Source organism: Oryctolagus cuniculus, chromosome 7, assembly GCF_051225735.1.
Source record: "Oryctolagus cuniculus isolate XC-2025 breed Fujian yellow rabbit chromosome 7, ASM5122573v1, whole genome shotgun sequence".
NCBI classification, from domain to species: domain Eukaryota; kingdom Metazoa; phylum Chordata; class Mammalia; order Lagomorpha; family Leporidae; genus Oryctolagus; species Oryctolagus cuniculus.
In genome coordinates, this window is record NC_142873.1 from 51,589,428 (window position 1) to 51,612,848 (window position 23,421).

Below are 23,421 nucleotides of genomic sequence, written 5' to 3' on the forward strand. Positions count from 1 at the left end.
GAACCTCACCAAGAACAGGGGAAATAGAAGGGATTTGCAGCGAGGACAAGATGGGGACATGCATGTCAGTCACGGAGACCATGAGGAAGCCTAGTAGGTCTTAGCTCCCCACTCCTGACTGTCCCCACTCTGCCCACTGCAGTTCCCAGCTCCTCTCCTTTCCTGGGGCATGCCACTGCTGATGATGGCCGGAAAATGGGCAAGTGCGTGTCACAGAAACCACATCTGTTCCACCTTAGGCGTAAATCGTTTATTGTTCTTTTCATTAAGCCATGTATAGGATTAGTAGTTTTATTATAAAAGCAATGCTTTGGCAGTAAGATGGAAATCAAATTTATAGGCTAAGCTATATTGTCGAGAAGGACCCCATTCATCGAGAACCAGCATCTGAGACTTTGGAAAAGCAGCTGAAGCAAATCAGCTTGTGTGTCCTGTGCTGCGTGGTGAAGTCATTGAGCTTCAGATTGGGGTTGACTGGGAAGGTTTGTGATGGCCAGAGGAGGACAGCAAGTCGGCTACTGAGTGAAAGGGAGGCAGGAGGACCCGGGTTGTGTGCATGCTACTATCTGATGGAGTCAGAGGGGCGCGCTGTGCAGACCTGGCCACACAACAGCACGTGCACATTCCTGATGTCCTCAGATCACTGGGTCTTGGTCTTCAGGGTCTCCCTGTGCTGTTCCACCAGGGAACCAATCCACTCCATGGTCCTCTGTTTGGCTTCCTCCCAACTGAAGAGGGGCTCATACCCCAGATCTTGCTGAGCTTTCTTGTAGGAGAAAGTGAACACACTGTTGGATAATGTCACCAAGTGGCGGTCGAAGGGGGGTCGATATTTGTAAATTGGGGTCAACAGGAAGCTCACTACTTCCAGTAGGAAGCTGAGCCAGTACTGCAGAGGTAGTGGGAGGCTCGGTCTGGGATCCAGGCAGAGGCCCCACTTTTGGCTCAGGGTGTAGTTGAGGTTGTCATAGCTCTGGTGAGGGGTGTCATCTGAGATGTAGTAGAACTGTCCTCGGATGCTCGGGGCCTTCTTGGGGTCCCGTAGTGCCCTCGTGGCCAGAATGTGAGCCCATGCCACGTTGCCCACATAGACTGGGTTGACTATGGAGAACTTGCCGTTACTTATCAGGATCCCTTTGTTCTTCAGGGAGTTATTTATCATTTGAGCAAGAAATTTGCTTCCTTCCCCATAGATGTACATGGGCCTTAAGGCACAAGTGTACAAGGTGCCGCCATTTTTAAGAGTGTACCCATTGGCTGCCAGCACTGACTTCTCAGCCAACTTTTTGCTGTATGGGTATGGAGCAGACCATGTACTTTCGTGGTGTTCTGCCTCGTGGCCATTCCTGATGATCTCCTTGTACGAGTTGGGTCCAGCTACTTCCACTGAGCTGGTGTAGATGAAGATCAGCACACTGGCTTGGACACAGGCCTGCAACAGGAGCTGGGTACCTGCCATGGGGAACAAGCTGTCGTTATCAGGAAATAAACCCAAGTGTTCTGACTCTCATGGTCACATTCACTCCCTGTCCACACCCAGTGAGGGAGGTGGTTGTTGTAATTCCAGAGGATGTCATTCCTGGTTTCTGGATGGGATGTGTCCATTCTGCAGCCACGGGAACTCCCCAAAGCTGAGAACTACATGGGCACTGTGCAGAGCAGGGATTTCTAGACTTGTTTTTCATTTCCCTATGTGTGTGTGTGTGTGTGTGTGTGTGTGTGTTTGTTAATTTTTTGGTATATTTTAATTTTGGATAAATGTAGCATTGCCAGTTTATGTTTCCAAGTGAGAGCATTCAGAAAAAAATCCTCATTTATCATCCCTACCATCTCATGAAGGCCATGTTGCTCCAAATCCAACAAATCAGAAGGCTCCACTTTCTGATTAGGGAGCAATCTGACCCTCAGCCACCCAAGGACACAGCCTGATTCCCGTCACACTCACTCCCACTCCACTGTGCACTGGCGACACATACTCTGCCATGTACTCCAACTGATTGTGGTTTTCTCATAGACTAGTGAACACTTGGTCACCAGGACTGCTCTTTAGGTCCCTGCAGAAAGTGTTCATGAATTGTGGGATGATGCTGGAGGCTCAGACTGTGTCTGTGTGTTCCCTGTAAAGTTGGTGCCTAATTTTGGCTATGGCCCTGTTGACCTCTTTGTGGACACTGGGGGTGATAAACTTTCCTATTACATAATACCCAGAGCACTGCACTGGCCTTTCCTTTTGAGTCAGGTGGTTGGAAGCTTTCGCCCCCTGCTGGTGATCCATGTAATGGGAGCATCATGTGGCATCCTTATGGCTGTGCAGAATGAAGCTCACAGCTGAACCTACCCTTGAAGAAGAAGGGCATCTGGGCCAAAGGGTCATTCTTCGTGTGTGTGTGTGTGTGTGTGGTCACATGTATGAATGTGGTGTGGTGCCTCTGCTCCCTCAAGATCGTGCAATATGATTTTCTAGAGAGAGACTCCCTTTTCAATTTTTCTTTCTTTTTCTTTTTTTTTTTTTTTTTAACAAAGTAAGTCCATTGCAAGAGAGAACTTGGGACTGGTTTACCAAGGGTGGAAATGGCCATCATTGCAACATATTTTCTCAGCTGGCAGTTGGTATAATTGGTATAGTAAAGTGACCCTCTCATTGTTTTGTCTTCCTTTTCACATCCCCTACATTTGGAGCTGTGGACAGTAGTGACAAAACCCTGAAAAGTGATCTCCTTGTGCAGTCGTCATGGTGTGGAAGCAGGTAGTGGTGTTGTTAAGCAGATACCAGCATGGGACCTATTCTAGCTGGTGCTGGAGCCCCCAAGCACTTAGTTGCTCTAGAGCCAGAGTTAGTGAGTAGAGGAAATTTGGAGGTCAAGGCATGGAGGACAGAGGGCCAGCGTTTGACTGATTGTGGTGCTTGCAAAGCTGTCTCCATTACTTCTCAGCTTTTTGGCTAAGATCAAATGAAGAGGGGCCAGTGCTGTGGCACAGAGGGTTAACACCCTGTTCTGAAGTGCCAGCATCCCATATGGGCTCTGATTCGAGACCTGGCTGCTCCACTTCTGATCCAGCTCTCTGCTATGGCCTGGGAAGGCAGTAAAGGATGGCTCAAAACCTTGGGCCCCTGCACCCGCATGGGAGACCAGGAAGAAGCTCCTGGCTCCCGGCTTCAGATTGGCACAGCTCCGGTTGGTGGGGCCAATTGGGGAGTAAACCAGCAGATGGAAGACCTCTCTCTCTCTCTCTGCCTCTCCTTCTCTCTCTGTGTAACTCTGACTTTTAAGTAAACAAATAATTCTTTTAAAAAAAGAGATCAAATGAAGAGTTGGTTTCCAGGGGATAAAGGGATGATGTCAACAGTTAGGAGCTTGGGTTTTGTGTCTAGATTTCAAGTCAGTTGGGAACCCACACTTCAGAGAGAAACTCCAAGGCTTTTTGGCTGATGGCCTAATTAGTGTGTCTTTGAGGACGTGGTCAGAGCTGCTTAGCTCCTCAGTGGGGCAGTAGGAAGCTGTGGTTAAGGAAATGTTATAGGAAGATGAATGTTGTATCGTTCTGTCCTGGTGGACCTCTGTGGCCTGGCTTGCCAGTTCTCTTGAAGGCAGTTCATTTTCTTTGTTTTTGTTGTTTTAGACTTACTTATTTGAAAGGCAGGGTCACACACACACACACACACACACACACAAACACACACAGCTTCCATCCTCTGGTTCATTCTCCAAATGTCAAAGTCAGGAGCCTCAAACTCCATCCAGGTCTCCCACAGGGTCACAGGGGCCAAGACATTTGGACCACCATCAGTTGCCTTCCTAGGTGCATTAGCAAGGAGCTGGATCAGAAGTAGAGCAGCAGGGACTCGAAGTGGCATTCGGACATAGGATGTTGGTGTTGTAATTGGCAGCTTAACCTGCTGTGCCACAAGAGATCCCAGAGCACATCTTTGATGTGGGCAGGAAATCCTTGCAGCGTCCTCTGATTCCCCACAGAAGGGCTAAAAGGATGGCCAAGGAAGCACCTTAAAAGTTTGGTTCTGGCCTAGAGGACGTGGGAGGGCATGGGATGGTTGGATTTCAAGTGCTAGGGTTGGCTTTTTATTAACTTAGATTGTAACAGTAAAAGAAGAGCATTTCTAGCCCTTGGGCCAGATAGATGTGAGTTGGTAGTCTCGCTCTCTTATTTACCATCTGGAGGCACTGCCACATCGCTTGCTCTCTCTCAGCCCTAGTATCCTCATCTAAAACACTGAGGATAACAGTCTTGAGCTCTTTCAGTTGGGAGTGAGAGGCAAAGGCGCCTGTTACAGAGCACCGTAGGTGCCTGGCATGGGAGATTCTCTCCTTTCCTGTCCCATTTCTCTCTCTCACCTTCTCACCTGCTCCATCTCCTCCCCAGGCTACTCTTACCTCTCAGATTGACATCTATAATGGTGTCTCGGTGAATGACACCTGTGACGTCAATGACACAGGCAGTGTGGATGACAACAGAGACTCCCTGGCAGGCTGTGTTGAGGCACTGTTCATCCAGAATGTCTCCTTCCAGCATGGTCAGCTTGGTCTTGTTCTGGAGCTCTGTGTGAACACAAGGCAGGTCATTGGGAAACTCTCTGGACTGTCCCAGAAGCTTCCTGGTAAAGGTGGCATTTCCCTAGGTGTTCAAGGACACTAACAGTGGAGGCATGGTGCTCAGGGGTCTCATTCTCCATCCCCACACTCAAACACACTTGGTACAAGTCAGCAAAGACACAGAAATTTGGATGTGCAGCATGGGAATGAGCAAACATCTGTTTCTACTCCATGTCATTCCAGAAAAGAAATATGAACAGGGAGCTAAGTGTGGCTGGAACATAAATATCATTAAATAGAGTCAGGGGAAATTCATTAAGTTAATTAAGGAGAGGGGGTGGTGTACAGAGTTGGATGTAAGAGGAAAGAATCTGAATTTAACTCTGTGGGGAGTAGGAAATTGAATGTTTATTTGGAATAGGAGGAAAAATAGAGGTACAGTTGTCGGGTAGGAAGTTAGCTTTGGCCTCAGGATGTCAAATGGACTGGTCTAGGGAGTGTAAGAGAAGCAAGGTGATCCTGAGAACGTCCGTGGAAAGTTCAGACAAGCAGGACCAAAGCAGGGTTACCGTGGTGGGAGCAGAGGAGATAGGCCAACATGTTCAGTTCAGACCTCCTCTGGACAGGTCCTGGTACTCAGTGGATATGGGATGAGAGGAAAGGAGCAAGCATGATGAGGCTTATTGTGCCTGCTTAAGATTATAGTTATTTTGATTAGCCCTTAATAGTGAGGGGACTGAGGATCAGACCACTTATGAGACAGACTGAAGATGGTACTTGTAGTGCAGATTTGAAGCTGCCTCCCTGCCTCCAACCATCACTCACTTTACCTACATCTCACATGTAGGACTGGCTGTTTAGAATCAGCTTTTCTGAGGCAGAGTGAGGGTGAATCTATTTAACTGACATTGACAATTAAGGCAGAGGAATAGGAAGAGAATGAATGAGTATATACCATCAAACTGAAAAACCTAGAAGAAATGGCCAAATGTCTGGTGTACAGAACTTTCCAAAATAGAACCATGAAGACATAGAAACCTAAAAGGACCAACAATTAGTAAGGGGATGAATGAATGGTAAGAAGTTTCTCAAGAACAAAAAGAAAGGACTCGATGGTTTCACACCCAGCTATTATATTAATAGTTGGTTTCCACCCAACTATGAAGGAAGAACTAATGCAAATTCTTGTTAAACTAGTTAAAAAAAATTCAAAGGGCAGGAATCCTAGCAAACTCATTTTACAAGCCACCATTACCTTGATCCTCACAACGGTAACAAAATGTATAGACCAATATCCGTGATGAATACAGATGCTAAAGTTCTCAACAAAATACTAGTAGATTGAATCCAACAACACATCAAAAAAGACAATTCACTTTGATCAACTTGAATTTGTACCAGGGGTGCAGGTATGGTTCGGATCTCTCTCTCTCTCTCTTTCTCTCTCTGCCTCTCCTCCTCTCTCTGTGTAACTCAGACTTTCAAGTCAATAAATAAATAAATCTTTAAAAAAGAGAAAAGCCATCAAAAGACTGCTAGGAATGATAAGCAACTTCAATAAAACTGTAGAATACAAAATCAATACACATAAGACAATAGCATTTTTATATCAATAGCAAAAATACTGAGGAAGAAATATAACAGAAATCTGCTTCACTACAGTTACAAAAATAAATAAAATCCCTTGGAATAAAACTAAACAAGAATGTGAAAGATCTCTACAATGAAAATTATAAAGCACTAGTGAAAGAAATTTTAAAAAACAAAAATTGGAAGACATCTCATGTTTATGGATTGGAAGAAAGTATTATTTTTTAAAAAATATTTAATTCTTTGAAAGGCAGAGAGAGGGCCTGGAGCTGTGGCACAGTAGGTTGATCCTCTGCTTGTGGCGCTGGCATCCCATATGGGTCTGCTGCAGAGCGAAATAATTCAAACCGTCTGCGCAGGGATTTCCCCCCACCATAGCCGGTTCTAGTCCCAGCTGCTCCTCTTCCCATCCAGCTCTCTGCTGTGGCCTGGGAGAGCAGTAGAAGATGGCCCAAGTCCTTGGGCCCCTGCACCCACGTGGGAGACCCAGAAGAAGCTCCTGGCTCCTAGTTTTGGATTGGCACAGCTCCGGCCGTTGTGACCATTTAGGGAGTGAACCAGTGGACGGAAGACCTTTCTCTCTGTCTCTCCCTCTCACTATCTGTAACTCTACCTCTCAAATAAATAAATAAGATCTTAAAAAAAAAGAAAGGCAGAGAGAAAGAGAGCGAGAACGTCCATCTGTTGGTTCACTTCTCAAATGGCTACAACACTCAGGTCTGGGCCAAACTGAAGCCAGAAGTCAGGAACTCCATCCTGGTCTCCCACATAGGTGGCAGGGGCCAAATACTGAGCCCTCTTCTGCTGCTTCATCAGGAGCAAAACAGGAAGCTGAATAGAAAGCACGTAGCTGGGACCTGAGTCAGGAGTCTGATATGGGGTGCTGGTTTTCAAGCGGCAGCCTAAACTGCTGCAGTACAGTGTCGGCCCTGAGAATTAATGTGTTTAAGTTGTCCATACTGTGTGTAGCAGTTTACAGATTCAGTGCAATCCTCATCAAAATACCGACGACATTTTGCATAGAGCTCAAAAAAGGAAAAACATTCTAAAATTCATATGAAAGCCCAAAAATCTCAGAAGAGCCAGAACAATCCTGAAGGAAAGAAACAAAGCTGTGAGCATCACACTAACTGACTTCAAAACATACTACAAAATCACTGTGGCCAAAATAACATGTATTGGCATGAAGAAAACATACATAGATTAATGGGACAGAATAGAGAACCCAGAGATACATTTATATATAGGCAACTGATTTTCTTTCTTTTTTTTTTTTAAGATGTTTATTTATTTATTTATTTGAAAGGTAGAGTTATAGACATAGAGAGAGAGAGAGAGGTCTTCCCTCCGCTGGTTCACCCCCCAAATGGCAGCGACAGCCGGCGCTGTGCCGATCCAAAGCCAGGAGCCAGGTGCCTCCTCCTGGTCCCCCATGCAGGTGCAGGGGCCCAAGCACTTGGGCCATCCTCCACTGCCTTCCCAGCAGAAAGCTGGACTGGAAGAGGAGCAACCGGGACTAGAACCTGGTACCCATAAGGGATGCTGGCGCCGCAGGCAGAGGATTAGCCAAGTGAGCCACAGCGCCAGGCCCTGGCAAATGATTTTCAAAAAGGCGGTGAAAGCATACATTGGAGGAAGGACAGCGTCTTCACTAAGCGGTACCAGAGCAACTGGATAGTCATAGGCAGAATCAAGAAACTAGGTGCTATATCTCACCTTATACAAAAATCAAATCGTATTGGATCAAAGATCTAAATATAAGACCTGAAACAACCTCTGCTAGAAGCATTATAAGGAAAATACTTGCAGACATTGGTACAGGCAACTATTTTTCAAGTGAGATCCCAAAAAGCACAGGCAACAAAAAACAAAGTTAGACACATGGGCTTATAACAAACTAAGCAGCATCCACAAAGCATAGGAAACAATCAACAGAGTGAAGGGGGAACCGGCAGTATATATAGCAGAAAATATTTTCAAACTCTTCATTTGAGAAAGGATTAATACACAGAATACACGAGTAACTCAAAAAACCCAACACAAAGCATCAAACAGTCCAGTTATGAAATAGACAAAGGATCTGAGCAAACGTTTCTCCAAAGAAGATATACAAATGATCAACAAATACATGAGGCAAATGCTCAATATTACTAACTATCAGGAAAATGCAAATAAAAGCCACAGTGAAATATCATCCCACTCGAGTAATCACTAACATCAAAGAGACAGAAAATAACAAATGTTGGCAAGGCTATAGGGAAAATGAAACCCTATACACTATTAGTAGAAGGTAAATTAGTGCGGTCATTATGGAGAAAAGGATGGAGTTTCCTCAACAAACTAAAAGCAGATCTAGCAAATGACTCAGCTATCCCACTTCTGGGCAGAGAGCTGAAGGAAATGAGATCAGTATATCAAGGAAAACTGCATTCCAGTGTTCCTTGCAGTACAATTCATGACAGACAAGCCATGTGTCCATCATTCATGGATGAATGGGTAAAGAAAACATGTATAAACATACAAGGGAATAGTAAGCATAAAAATGACATCCCGACATTTGTGGCAAAATCTATGGAATTGAAGGTTATTATTTTAAGTGATAAGCATGATCCAATGATAAATATCATATGTCCTGTCTTATTTGTGGAAATTGAAAACGTCAGACTGATTCCTCAAGGCTGGGAAGGACAAGGGATAGGGATATAGGGAGATTGGATAATGGGTGCCGAAACACAGATACAATGAACAAGTTGTAGTGTTCCACAGCCCAGTGGGGGCAAACAGTTCATAATAATGTATTAAAATTGTATAAAGAGCTTGAAGAGAGGACTTGGAAAGTTCCTTTTATTAAAAAAAGCAATGAAAATGCTATATTTTCCTGATGAGATCAGTGTATGCTGTATACATGCATTGAAACTTGGCACTGTACCCCACAAGATGTACAAGCCCTAATGTTAATAAAAAATATTAAAGCTAAAATACAAGAAGAATGACAGTGGGAGAGAAATTGAGGATGACAAACTCAGGGAGCAGACTCAGGGATGCAAACTCAGGTTGCATCCAAGTTGGAATGCAACCACAGCCAGTTCTTTTCTTTAGGATCTGATGAATTCTGTCTACAGTCAGCCCCTTTCCATTGTCAGGAGTCTCCAGGCAGGTCCTGAAGACAAGGAAGATAGGGAAGAGGCTGCAGGAAGGAGCTGGGACTCCTAGGAGTGGGTTCTCTCTGATGGTCTCCACCTTTGAGCCCTCCTCCCTTGTGCTGACTTCAGACACTGGCTCAAAGAGAGGCCTCACCCCATGTGTTCCAGGAACCTGGTGAGCCCAGGAGCGGGCACTTCGGGTGTGTTGCTGATGGAGCCAGAGCTCCCTTCTTCTCCCAGCACTGGGCACTTGGCAAGTGGTTTATGTAGACTGAGTTGGCAGTTGTTCTTCAGGTGTGAACTGGGGTAGAAGGAGGCCCAGGGAGAGGCTATTAGTCCTGCTGCAGCAGAACCTCCAGGGCTCCAGTCCATCTTCTACCTATGGGAACTTGCATAAGTTTGTGAACTTCTCTGTGTCTGTCTCCATCTGGGCTAAGGGGAGGATGTTTCCCCTCCTAGGGTTCTTACCAGGAGCAAGTGAGTCTGCATGCAGGGAGCTATGTGTGTGCAGTGCAGGGGTCTCAGGGCAGCCAGTGGCTACACATGGACACCCAGAGCCTAGGGGCTGGAGAGAGAGAGACAGGAAATTGGTTTGTGGCACCCAGCAGCGCCACGGGAGAGACTGAAGATTCACTTTGCCAGGAGGCAGTCCCAGGGCCATGTGCTGGGGTTCTAGTCTGAGCCGTGCTCCCCATCAACCAGGGGGCCTCACGCAAGGCCCCCTGCTTCCCTGGACCTCAAAGTCCTCCTTATCCAGATGGGTGATCGCCCCTGCTATGTTCCCTACAGAGTTGTTACGTGAAGAAATCGCCATCCAGGCAGCTCTTGGCTTTGCCCCAGGGCAGCAAGCTGGGGAAGGAATGGTGAGCTGCTCCAGCCACTTCTGAAGCCCTTTTCTTGTGGTGCAGAGGAGCAGAGAAATGGTCAGAAAGACATGCACGAGGAATCCAGGGAAGGCACATCCAGGCTGTTCTGTCTCTCGGTCTGGGTCCTGCTCTGCGCTGTGCACTTGTGTGCTCTCTCTAATTTCTCTCTCTCTCTGTCTTTCTCTCTCTCTCTCTCTCTCTCTCACACACACACACACAGTCCTACCTTCACTTCCCTTTTTTTTTGCCTTCCCTGCAAATGCTGTGTGAACCACAAGAGCAAAACAGCAACAAGCGGGACCCAGGGCAGTTGGGAGAGGCAGGGACCCACTGCTGAGACCTCCAGGCTGTTGGTCCTTGCAGGTGTGCACAGCGAGTGCCAAGTCATAAATCCTCATGAGCATGGGAGTTGTGAACACAGGAAGGCAGTGATGTGTGGATTTTTCTATGAGAAGAGAGGACTAGAGGTGGAAGTGCTGGCCTGCAGATCGTCTCTCTGGCCCTGGATGTAGCCACGTTCCTGTCTCCTACACTGACTCCAGGGTCTTTCCTACTATGCCTGCTGGGATTTCCTTTCTGATGACTGTGGACGTGAGGTTAGCCTTGGTTGTGCTACAACTTCTCTTGATTTGCTAGGCAAGGACCCCCTCCCCGCACCCACACAGATCGTACAGTGGAGCCTCAGCACCCAAGGCTCGCGTTCACTTACTTGAAAATTCCTCCTTCACTCCTGGTTGGAAGACCTTGTCCAGGATCCTGATCTCCTGCAGTCCCTGCTCCTGGACCAGCAGGTGGACGATCCTCTGACCCAGAAACCCTCCTGCTCCTGTCACCAGGCAGCTCCACCCAGACATGGCCATTCGTGGATACAAGGAAACGGTGCTAGGAACCAGGAATCACCTCCCTGAAGATCTGGTTACTGGGGGACCCTGAAGAAGGCTAAAAATAGAAGTCAAATTGACAGAAGCTCATAGAAACTGCTCTTTTATGCCCCCATCTGGGTAAAAATTCCACATCCTCAGCATCACATGCAATTGAAAGAAAATCAAAGTAGTCTAACCTTTTTGGTTGTTGATGTCCAAACGAAAGAGTGTTGGTGCTGGTGTCCTCATTCTCCAAGGCTGGAGTGGAACTTTATGTGTTGTGGCCTCTGGCCCAGCCCATCACCTTGAACTCTTGCTGCATATTCATTGATTTTCAGCTTCAGCTGGACTTCTGTTCTCTGATGTCAGCTCTCTGCGATCCACAACCTGTGAACTTTAAACTAGGCAGGGATGCCTCTGCATTTGCAATGTGAATTTTGGCTTTGTGGAGGGAAAAGTCCATGTTAGCCCACTGTTTCTGGTTTCACAGTGTCATTTGAAATGTTGCCAAGTTGTGATAATCAGAAATTTGTAATGATGGCAGGGCCAATTAGCAAGGTTTAAGTTGAGTACTTTCTTTACATCCAGGGTATCCCAATCCTCTATACCATGCTCCACCCCTGTTTCTGGAGACCTCTGGGATTTTGAAAGTAGAGCATCATTGAAAGAAAGCTGTGTAGTGATAACCACTTATTTGGCCTAAGGTTTGGTACTTGTGTGCTAAAATGAATCTTATAATTTTCACTGCAAAATCAGATTCAGCGAATTCTGGAACTGGAGATGCCATGGATGCTTCTGATGTCTATGCCCAAATGTCTCTGCCAAAAGCTCCTCCAGACATTGTTGTTCCTCAACTTTTAAAAGCTGAGATGTGGGTCAGGCATTTGGCCTAGCAGTTAAGAAGCCCTTTGGGATACCCACATCCTGTATCAGAGTGCCTTGATTTGAATCCCAGCTCTGCTTCTGATTCCAGCTTCCTGCTAATGCACCTTATGACACAGCAGGTGATGGCTCGGGTGGTTGAGTCCTGCCACCCATAGAGAAGATTTGGTTTGAGATCCTAACTCCAGCTTTAGCCTGGCCCAACCCCAGCTCCTGGAGCATTTGGGGGAATAAATCAGTGCATGGGAGCTCTTCATTTCTGTCTCTTTCTCTGGCTCTCAAATTTAAAAAAAAAAGTTAAGAGAGAATTTACATATATTAAAATGCCATATTTGAAATGTTTAATTCAGTGAACTTTGGTAGTTAAGTACATTCATGTAAATACCATCCCAAAGAGGATATAGAGTACTTCCTTTACCCCAGAAAGTTTGTTCTGGACTTGACTGTCCTCCCCTAAATGACCCTAGAAGCAACTACTTTCTGATTTTTGTTTCCAAAAGTTCCAGTATTCTAATTTTTTTCTTCCAGGAGCTCTATGGTTTTAGGTATATATTCAAATGTAAAATCAATCTACATAGGGCAAAGAAAAATTGGTGGTACTCTCTATTGTCTATCATTTTTCTATCTTATTAGTTTCTCTTATTCTTTTTTAAAAAAGAATTATTTATATATTTGAAAGGTAGAGTTACAGATAGAGGGAGAGACAAAGAGAGAGAGCGAGGGAGAGAGATATCTTCCATCTACTTGTTCACTCCCCAAATGGCCACAATGGCTGGAGCTGGACAGGTCTAAAGCCAGGAACCAGGAGCTTCTTCTGGGGCCCAGGTATTTGGGCCATCTCTTGCTGCTTTCCCAGGCACATTACCAGGCAGCTGGATTGGAAGTGGAACAGCCGTACTCAAATTGGTGCCCATATGGGATGCCAGCACTGCAAATGGCAGCTTTACTAGCTAGGCCACAGCACCAGACTTTATTTATTTTATTTTTATTATTTGTTTCCCTTTATTTACTCAGTTTACTCTTTTTTGTGGTTGTTATGGTAAAAGCTTACATAATTGATCTTATCCCTTTCCTGCTTTCAACCTGGAACTTTCTTTTGATAAGTATTTAAAACATTTGCCAAAAAAAAATCACATTCTTACCCATAGATAATGAGGGAAATCATACCCCTAAGGACATGGGCTTTGGAGGCACAGAGACATGGGTTTGATGGGCAGTGCTGCTGCTGACTAATTCTGTGACTTGGGCAAGAATTTCAATCTCTGCTTCCTTGTCCTGGTCTAGATATCAGGGGGAGAGGGAGCGAGGGAGAGAGGGGGAGAGGGAGGGAGAGAGGGAGAGAGGAAGAGACGGAGGGAGGGAGAGAGGGAGGGAGGGAGAGAGGGGGAGAGGGAGAGAGGGGGAGAGAGAGAGAGGAAGAGACGGAGGGAGGGAGAGAGGGAGGGAGGGAGAGAGGGGGAGAGGGAGGGAGAGAGGGAGAGAGGAAGAGAGGGGGAGAGGGAGAGAGGGGGAGAGAGAGAGGGGGGAGAGGGAGAGGGGGGAGAGAGAGAGGGGGAGAGGGAGAGAGGGAGAGAGGGGGAGAGGGGGAGAGGGAGGGAGAGAGGGGGAGAGGGAGGGAGAGAGGGAGAGAGGGAGAGACAGAGGGAGGGAGAGAGGGAGGGAGGGAGAGAGGGAGAGACGGAGGGAGAGAGAGAGAGGGAGAGAGGGAGGGAGAGAGGGAGGGATGGAGGGAGGGAGAGAGGGAGGGAGGGAGAGAGGGAGGGAGAGAGAGGGAGGGAGGGAGAGAGGGGGAGGGGGAGAGGGAGGGAGGGAGAGAGGGAGGGAGAGAGAGGGAGGGAGGGAGAGAGGGGGAGGGGGAGAGAGGGAGGGAGAGAGAGGGAGGGAGGGAGAGAGGGGGAGGGGGAGAGGGAGAGAGGGGGAGGGGGAGAGGGAGAGAGGGGGAGGGGGAGAGGGAGGGAGAGGGAGGGAGGGAGAGGGGGGAGAGGGAGGGAGGGAGGGAGGGAGAGAGGGAGGGAGAAAGAGGGGGAGAGGGAGAGAGAATCTCCAATCTTCTGGTTCATGTCCAAATGTCTGCAATAGCCAAGGCTGAGCCAGGCTGAAGCTGGGAGCTGGGAACCCAAGTCAGGTCTCCTGCAATAGCTGACAAGAACCCCACCTGCTTGAGTTACCACCCACTGCTCCCCAAGGTACTCATTAGTGGGAAGCTGAAATAAGGAATGGAAATGGTCTTGATCCCAGGCACTTTGATATGAGACATGGACATACCAAGAGGTGTCTTTATCACTGTGACCAATGCCTGCTTTGAATGCTCCTTAACAAGTAGAATTTTTAGATAGAAGCAAGGGAGAATTTTATACTATGGTCTCTAGCCAGTATAAGAACATAAAAAAAAAAATTTGTTTATATGACTGTGGTAGGTTGGCTGGAGGGATAAATGTTATCTTGCTTGTACTTTCTCTGGCTTCAAGCCTTATCTTCAAGGTTGTTTTAAAATTCTTTTTCAACCCAAAGAGCAACCTAGTACTGATATGTTCTTATTTCTGATGGGAGGGAACTAAAGTGGTAGATTCCACAGAAATGGAAAGACACTGAGAGAATTGGTGTGTGAGACAGTGTCCTTTGATTTAGAAGTGTAATTGCAGAGAGTGAAGTTCTGTAGAGTGCACGAAGCCCCACTGTATGGATAGTGACTTCTGATGGGTGACAGGGCCATGGGAGCTGGCGGACAGGCCAGAGAAGAGCAGATTCTGTCTCTGTATGGAAATGAACTATATGAGCCCCTGGGAGGTACAGTTCTCATGTGAATCTGCCCATGATCCCACTCTGTATACTTGTGGGCCTCTGAGAAATACTTGATTTCTCAGACTTCGATCTTAGTTTAGCTTTTTAGTGTTTATTTTAAAACCATCCATCTATTTGATGAAACTTCGCAATATAACCAAAGTAAAGGATATTATTTTTTCTCATTTATTGATGAAGGACTGGTCAATTTCAATTTGTTGCCAAAGTTCCTGAACCTCTTGTCTCAAACATTGTGGTTTTTGTTTTGTTTTGTTTTTTGTCATTTTTGTTGGAGGTCAATGCACTGCACTGAATATATATTAATTAACGGGTCATAAGATTCTGTCATTCTGGGTCATGACCACAAATAATTTAGATTTTCATTTGCCTCTTTATTATTTGGCATCTTTGACCTTGGCTCTGTGAATCAAAGTAAAATAATTCTCAAGGTTTCTTGTAGCAGTGAATGAATTATTACCCACAAAAATCACCCTTGTCTCATATTCTTTTTCAATCTCATGAAACTGTATACATGTCTCTCAAAATTTGTATGTTATCATTGTGATAGTACTGGGGGGGGGGTGTCTTAGGAAGTGATTAAGTTGTGAGGGCAGAGTGCCCATGATTAGAGTTTGTGATTTTACATGAGGACTCAGCAGAAATAGCCAGCCCCTTCCAATCTTTGTGCCACCTGGAGACAGTGCCTGTGCCCCCCAGAGAACACAGCAACAAGCTGTTATCTTGGAAGGAGAGACCCAGCCCTCCCTAAACACTGAATCTGCTGGCACCTTGATCATGGACTTCCTAGCCTCCAGAAGTGTGAGAAATAATTTCTGTTGTTTATAAATTACCCATGAAAGTTTTATCTGTTCAAAGGAACATGTGCCCACTCTGGTCAGTGTATTGAAGGCCATCTTGAAGACCATGGTCATTTAGGCCTCCAATTCCACAATGCAATTGTGATTGCTGTGTTAGCCAGACAGGTGTCCCTTGACATGGCCCTTTCCTAGTGTGTGTTAAACTTTCAGCATGAGCAGTCTATCCTTGGAATCAAATTAAAGTATGACTTCTAACTTAGCCTCCTGATTCTCTTTTCAAAGACAATGCTTCTACAAAATATGTATTAGGCTTCTATTTCAATGACCATGGCTGTGCTTTCCTTTTGTTTGGTTGATCTGTTCTCTGCTGTTGGATAGAGGATGGTTTTTGCTGGGGAATAGCTCAGATGTGTACCTCTTCTGTCCAGAGTGCCAAGTTCCATAATTCTTTTGTAGTGATACATAGGATATACAAAAATTATAATTCACTGACTGTTTCAATCATTACTGACTTGCTCTTTTAAGATTTATTTTTTTCTGAAAATACTCCAGGGAATTAGCAATTTGGGAATCTGGGTTTTCTTTTTCCCTGTGTTCTGAGTACAACCCTATTATAGTCAAGTGGGGCTGTCTAATACTGCCACAATTTATCGTGTCTTTCTAAATATCTGGGGTGAGTTCAGCACCTTGCGTATATTTGGGTGGTTATGATCAGGTTAGTTGTGATCAGGGAGACTACTGTGGGACTAATTTTTTAGTGTTTTCCCTGCTAACGATCCTTGATCATATAGGATATGTGGGCAGAGGCAGAACAATGTTATGGCATGAGTCCATGCAGAAAAGTATTCAGCTGAGTTTCATGCCTGCTGGCTTAGATACTGAAGTGTTCCACTTGGTGCTGTTCTAACTCATTGTTCTTCCTCTGAGACTGACATGGAAAAGGGAAGGGGAGGGAAGGAGAGGGGAGGGGAGGGAGGGAAGGGAGGGGAGGGGAGAAAGAAAAGTTCCCAATGTGACAGTATGGTTTGATTCATGTTTGCCTTCATGGATTAATTCATCTGAAAAATATTTACTCAAGGCTCTCCATGGTATTTGACATGAGAATATAGTAGAGAGCCAAGGTTCTTGTACTGGTGAAACCAAGGTTTTGTACTGGTAAAAATAAATGTAAGTTTTATTATTTAACTTATTATAAGGATAAGTTAATTGCAGATTACAGTAAGAACTAGGAGGACACAGGGTGATATGATAAATAAAGTGGAGCCTATTCCAGCCAGGATGATTAAGGAACTCTTACTTCATTGAGGAGGTGATATTTCAGCTAAGACATAAATGCCAAAAAACAGTCAACCATGGGAAGAACATTTTGTGTAGAGGGAACAAAAAAAGCATAGGTCCAGAGGCAAACAAGAGGTTTGCTTGTTTAAGCGTTAGGAAAAAAGCTAATATGGCAGGAGTATAATGAGTCCAGGGGAGAGTGGTTAGTAAATGAGATGAAAGAAATCAGCAGATCGTGCAGCATCTTGGAGGGCTGGTGATTCACGTAGAGTTTACACTAAAGGGAATGGGCAGCCACAGATGAATTCTGAAAAGGAGAGACACAGGACTTGATTTTACTTTTTAAAAAAAGATCTCTCAAGCTACTGTTTTTTTTTTTTTACAAAGAAACCTTTTATTTAATGAGTACAAATTTCATAAGAACAATTTTAGAAATGTAGTGATTCTTCTCACCATACCCGCCCGCTCACCCACAATCCCACCCAACCTCCTCCTCACTCTAACATTCCAGTCCCATTCTCCATTAAGATCAGCATCCCATGTGAACCAAGAAGCAGGCAGGCAGGGAACGTGCTGGTCCTCCATGGTTCTTTCCCTAGGAAGCTACATGAGCCACTCACCCTGGACCCACCCCAGCAGCCTAATACAATCTAATCACTTTCCAGCACCCCACCCTGGGTCAGCACAATGGGATTAATATCTACCCTTAATCAAGCCATTAACACATGGGCCTTGGGAGGCACCCAAGCTATTACCCAAACCATAGCATTAGCATTCATTATTCCTTTTCTCTCCACGTATCCAACCATCCCACAAATGTTCACTGAGATGTTACTATGTGTCCCACACCATATCATACATGCAGTTTCTTGTATGGAGCCAATTATAATCTATTTGTGGAGAGAGACATATTATGACAAGGGTTATAATCATGGAACGTGCAAAGTACAATAGGAAGCACAGAGTAAATAGCCAGGGTAAGATTCTGTGACAATTGAGCAAAGTCTTGAAAGATTAGTAGGAATTTTCCAAACAATAGTGATAACCACAGTTATTATTTCATAAGCTCTTACTGAATGCTATGTATTGTGCTCTGAACTTTACAACCATTATTGTATTTAATCCTTCTCCTGAGTTACTGGGCTAGCTAATAAAATCCCCATGGTATCTAGACCAGGACAAGGAAGCAGAGACTGAAATTCTTGCCCAAGTCACAGAATTAGTCAGCAGCAGCACTGCCCGTCAAACCCATGTCTCTGTGCCTCCAAAGCCCATGTCCTTAGGGGTATGATTTCCCTCATTATCTATGGGTAAGAATGTGATTTTTTTTTGGCAAATGTTTTCTATGTATGGCTCTTCTGTCCAGAGTGTAAAGTTTCATCACTATTTTGCAGCTATACATGTATAGGACATTCAGAAAAATACAACCCACTAGGCATTTCAATCATGGCTATTCTGCCATTTTAAAATCTTTATTTCAGAGGAGGACTTTAAGCAGTGAGGCAAAGAAGGGCATTGGACATTTGAGAGCAAAGGACCTGGAAGCACAGGGGATGGCAGGTTTGGGGGTAGAGGGCATGAGCTGTTGGAAAGGATGGGGCCCAGGCAGGACAGCGCTGTACCCCACGGCATGAATCTGACTTCCTGTTGGGAAGTCTCATTATTAGCATTTCCCCCTTACAATCTGGAGAACTGAATCAGGTCCCTACTGATCTCGGTGACTGACCGGCAACCTGAAAGAACAATGAAGTTACAGCTCATTTCTCTAGAACACTAGTAACCCAATGCATCGTGGGTATGGGATAATCCACTGGGAACAGACTTGATGTGCTCTTTGTCTTCCCTGATAGAGTGTTACACGTACAGAATGAATAATGCAATTGTGATTGCATCAGGAGTTATTTTATGAGCCTGTGTCCATGATGTCTTAACAGTCATGTCAAAATGTCAGGGAAACCTTATTTTAGATTTTTTATCAACTCCTTTGTGCAATCAATACCCTTGACATTTAACTCAGTTCTGATAAGGCTCAGGGATATAGGATGTATCTGCAAGGCCAGTGGTGGAGGGGAGAAGAAGGGAAGGGGGAATAAGATTCAAGATTCATGTTAAGAGATAGATGAATGAATATTCCTTATGAAACTGCCCTCCAAAGGAAACTCTGTCAAAGGAAGACTACGCCAAGATTTTAATTAGTATGTAAAAATGAGAACTCTATGTGAGATTAGACACAGATTGAAGAGAACAACTCCAGATAAGAAACAGAGAAAGGAGAAAGAGGAGCCAGCATGACTGCAGCTGGCAGTGAGATGTCCCTGGTTTTGGAAAGGTGGAAAGAATTTAACCTTAAAGCTCTTCCTTTGTCCTCAGTGTATGCCCCTTCACCTCTGCAAACATAACTTTAGCAGAACGTATTACAAGAGTATAAATAACGAGCCGGCGCCGCGGCTCACTAGGCTAATCCTCCGCCTAGCGGCGCCGGCACACCGGGTTCTAGTCCCGGTCGGGGCGCCGGATTCTGTCCCGGTTGCCCCTCTTCCAGGCCAGCTCTCTGCTGTGGCCCGGGAGTGCAGTGGAGGATGGCCCAGGTGCTTGGGCCCTGCACCCCATGGGAGACCAGGAAAAGCACCTGGCTCCTGGCTCTTGCCATCGGATCAGCGCGGCGCGCCGGCTGCAGTGCGCCGGCCGCGGCGGCCATTGGAGGGTGAACCAACGGCAAAAGGAAGACCTTTCTCTCTGTCTCTCTCTCTCACTGTCCACTCTGCCTGTCAAAAAAAAAAAAAAATAAACAAGTACTGTTCTGAAAAAAAAAAAAAAGAGTATAAATAACAAGAATCCTTTCCTGCGAATAGAAACACAGGGAAGGGTTGGGTTTCATGTCTGGGTTGATTGGAGGGGACGGGAGCGGCAGCTATGGGCAGCGAGTCGAACTGTTTTTGAGCAGAAGCAGGAGTTCAGAGCCAGAGCGTCTCCCTGGAACTGACAGTGATCTTGACAAAAGCTCTGGGTTCCCCCTGGGCAGATAATGGTGCTTGATCTTTATCTAGCACCAGTCATCCCTAATCCATCTTCTGGTCAGCTGCCAAGCTAGGAAGGGGTTAGTTAGAGGAAGGGCTGCCACTTCGTTCTTTAGGCTTTGTCCTTCAGGTTCCAAATCAGGAGAAAAATAAATCAAAAACTTACCTGTTAGGGCCATGGAGATGTGGAGCTCATTTTTTAAAATGTTCAGAACCTCCTTGACGCCATGTTCACCCTGTTCCCAAGACCAAGGGGAGGAGGAGACAAAAAGAGCCATCAGGGGACATTCTGAGCCTCCACTGCATACAAGTTCCAGCTGCAGTCAGAGCCGTGGGGAGGAAGGGGTTAGAGTCAGGTGGGAAATAAAGGGCCCCAAAGAGAAGAGGACAGGGCTGGGAGCTGCTGCAGGTGCACTTCCTGCCTCAGAGGAAGCGTGGCTTGCTGTGGAGTGGGGAGGGCACAGCTAGTCTTCAGGAGTCAGGCACCTGCAGGAAGCTCAGTGGGAGTGGACGCTGCAGGAAAGTGTGGACAAGAATGAGCAGCTCTGATCTCTGTCCTGGCGTTGCTGCTCTCACCTTGTAGGCGAGACCCCACAGGATGGGTCTCCCGAGGAAAACGCACTTGGCCCCAAGGGCCAGAGCCTTCAGCACGTCGTTGCCGGTTCTGACCCCACCATCCAGGTACACTTCAATTTTTCCTTTCACAGCAGCCACCACTTCTGTCAAAGCATCAATCTGAAAAGCAGACATGGCACGTGGCATTGACTCAGAAGGGGCGGTGGGACAGGCGCTCTCTGAATGTGGATTAGGACTGGAGAGACTAAGCCGGGGCATGCCCTTTACAGAGCCTTCCCTCCCCATGCCCGGGCAGCAGGTGCTTATCCTCCAACAGCCCCTCCTGAGGCCCAGGGCCTTTCCACAGGTTCTTCCTCCAGTCATTTTATGCCTCCCCTGGAATCCAGCTTCTCCCTGAATCATTTGTTTAATCCTCTACAGATTGAAAGAAATGTCCGGTTCCTCCTCACATGTTTTAAAGCAGACTTTTATTTGAAAGGTAGAATTATAAAGAGAGAGAGAGAGAGACAGAGAGAGAGATATTCCATCTGTTGGTTCACTCCCCAAATGGCTGCAACAGCCAGGGCTCAGCCAGCCTGAAGCCAGGAGCCAGGAGCTTCCTGGGGGTCTTGCATGTGGGTGCAGGGGCCCAAGCACTTGGGCCATTTGCTTCTGCTTTCCCAGGCACATTAGCAGGGAGCTGGATTGGAAGTGGAGCATCCAGGAATGGAACCTACGCCCATAAGGGATGCTGGTACTGCAAGTGGTGGCTTTACCTACTTTGCCACAGCACTGGCCCCTAAAGCAGATATTTTCCACTTACGATGTGCACATTAGCATTCTTTTCTGTAATGAACATTGTGACTGGATTTTCTGTCTTTGTTTCTTGGGTGGCAGAACTAGAAATCTAGGCCTCCGTTGCTAAGGCAGTAACTCTTTACAACTGAACAGTATGCTGGGCCATGGCGAGTCTCTACACTGTAGCCTGCCTTAGGACTCCTGGGACTACTCAGTACCCTTTCAAACAACTTGTCCCTGTCTCCCTTATAGTTCATGTGAGAAATGGGTTAAGAATGTAGCAGCAACATTGTGATCTTTAAGCCTTGGGAAGACAAAACAAAACAAAAATTTCTCTTTGTTCTTTATCTTGCTTCTTTAAGTTCAAGTGCACGGGCCAACTGTCCTTGAGGACTCAAGGTGCCCCAAGCCAAGTCATGCTCTGGGACACCTCCAAGCCTGTAGGGAGAGGGACAGCAGGGTCCCTTAGGAGCTTGAGGGGGAGGGTCCTTGGAGAGGGAGTTCTGGAACTCTCTGTGCTTTTCTGAGAGGGCATTAGGGGCCTTTCTGTTGCTGATGGAATCTATCCGATGTTTACCTGATTGAGATTCTTCAGCTAAAAGTAAGCAACGTAAGAGAGCAGGGAAAAAAGACTTCTGAACTTTCACTTACAGGTGGAGGGAGCAATTCCATATGTTTTGGACTTGAATGTAATCACCGGAGAGAACGCCAGTCCTAATGGGATTTTTTAGTCCCAGTATAGTATTATTTGGAATTGTTCTACGATATTATGAGAAAAGAAATAAATACACTTGTACAGACTCTTCCAGACATGAAATTGACATTAGTGTCCAAACCAGAATAGGGAGAGAATTTCAGCCTGGGTGTAGTCTGGCCTTGGAGCTAATTTTTAATAGGACGGGACCATCAGTAGAGTCTTTGGGGACAACTGCTGAGTCATCCTTTCCTTAGTGTTCCCTTGTTTAAGTTATCTACTGGAGGGGGAGGGGAGGAGAGGGGATGTGTTGGGAGAACAGGGCGGGGGGCATCTGTCTGCTTCTTCACTCCCCAAATGCCCACAACAGCCAGGGCTGGACCAGGCGGCCTGGAACTCTATCTGGGTCTCCCAGGACAATGTCAGATATGGAACCTCATAAAAAGTTAGAATGTTTTACCCCTCATAGGGCTGGTACCAGCCCGAAGGGAGGAATGAGACACTTACTTCAGGAATGAAATTTAAGAGGGAGCCCCCCCCCCAAAAAAAAAAACTCAGATACATGATATTTGAGTGCAAGGTTTCAAAGAATCAAAGAACAAATTTTGACCTGTGAGCTGAAGGTTTGCTTTTATAAATTAGGTTTTTCTGGAGTCAGACTCAGAATTAAAGTGAGTTGAGCATGACAGGGTTATATAAGTACAGGGTTGGATCCTGTCTACATTTAAAATTTCAGAATTTGACTCATCATGGATTTGGGGCATTAGTTTTGAATTTTTACATAGTGCAGCACAATATTACTTATCTTACTAAGTTTTTTGATGCTTGCTTTTTTTTAATTTTTTTGACAGATAAAGTTAGAGAGACAGAGAGAAAGATCTTCCTTCTGTTGGTTCACTCCCCAAATGGCTGCTACAGCCGGAACTATGCCAATCCAAAGCCAGGAGCCAGGTGCTTCCTCCTGGTCTCCCATGCGGGTGCAGGGCCCAAGCACTTGGGCCATCCTCCACTGCCTTCCCGGGCCACAGCAGAGAGCTGGAGTGGAAGAGGAGCAACTGGGACTAGAGCACGGTGCCCATTTGGGATGCCGGCGCCACAGGTGGAGGATTAACCTAGTGAGCCAAGGCGCCGGCCTTGATGCTTTCTTAAATTTTGAGCTCCAGACAGATACCTCACTAATCTGACACTAAGCACTGTCTTCAGATGACCTTGGGTTGGGATGTTCAACCGATATTTTTCTACAGAAGTAATTGAGAAGGTGTTAAAGATTTTAGCTTTAATGATGGTTGCTGGTGCATTGTTTAAGACAGTGAAAGGATGGAAGCAACACAGATGTTCCACAACAGGAGATGGGTGATGTAAATTGTTCATCCACACTGAACAGCATTAAAAATAGGAGGGACAAATATATCAAAACCAAAAGAAGCTCTGAATACATTGCTGAGGGAAAAGAAGTGATAAAATGTTATAATGCTTTTTAAGCAGTTAAATTTTTTTTTTTTAATTTTTTTTTTTTTTTTTTTTTTGGCAGGCAGAGTGGACAGTGAGAGAGAGAGACAGAGAGAAAGGTCTTCCTTTTGCCGTTG

The 23,421-nt window shown here is 45.8% G+C and overlaps 2 protein-coding genes across 3 annotated transcripts in view; both read right to left on the minus strand.

Annotated features, from left to right (window-relative positions):
* Positions 1-235: 235 nt before the first annotated feature.
* Positions 236-11,259, minus strand: LOC100347914 (3 beta-hydroxysteroid dehydrogenase/Delta 5-->4-isomerase). The gene is made up of 4 exons (XM_002715686.6): positions 11,210-11,259; positions 10,859-11,088; positions 4,392-4,556; positions 236-1,452 (listed from the first exon to the last, which is right to left on the minus strand). The coding sequence occupies exons 2-4, from the start codon at positions 11,007-11,009 to the stop codon at positions 641-643; spliced, it is 1,128 nt and encodes a 375-aa protein (XP_002715732.3). The 5' UTR covers positions 11,010-11,088; positions 11,210-11,259; the 3' UTR covers positions 236-640.
* A 5,379-nt stretch (positions 11,260-16,638) lies between these two features.
* The window catches only part of HAO2 (hydroxyacid oxidase 2), a 32,375-nt gene continuing 25,592 nt past the window's right edge, over positions 16,639-23,421 (minus strand). The window contains exons 6-8 of one of the 2 annotated variants that reach the window (XM_070077806.2): positions 20,365-20,523; positions 19,955-20,024; positions 16,639-17,078 (exon numbers count right to left, since the gene is read on the minus strand). In XM_070077806.2, the coding sequence (XP_069933907.2) occupies positions 17,044-17,078; positions 19,955-20,024; positions 20,365-20,523 (264 nt within the window). In that variant the 3' untranslated portion in view covers positions 16,639-17,043. Of the gene's footprint in view, positions 17,079-18,209; positions 18,505-19,954; positions 20,025-20,364; positions 20,524-23,421 lie in introns of those variants that run through there. The other variant, XM_002715392.6, reaches the window with a different exon arrangement.

What these genes read in the sequence shown, in the direction of transcription:
- LOC100347914 (XM_002715686.6), bottom strand. Translation starts at nt 11,009, where the DNA reads ATGGCCATGTCTGGGTGGAGCTGCCTGGTGACAGGAGCAGGAGGGTTT. An exon ending in AGTGAAGGAGGAATTTTCAA is followed by an intron (nt 4,557 to 10,858) that starts GTAAGTGAACGC and finishes GTGTTCACACAG; the next exon opens with AGCTCCAGAACAAGACCAAG. An exon ending in TATAGATGTCAATCTGAGAG is followed by an intron (nt 1,453 to 4,391) that starts GTAAGAGTAGCC and finishes TCCCCATGGCAG; the next exon opens with GTACCCAGCTCCTGTTGCAG.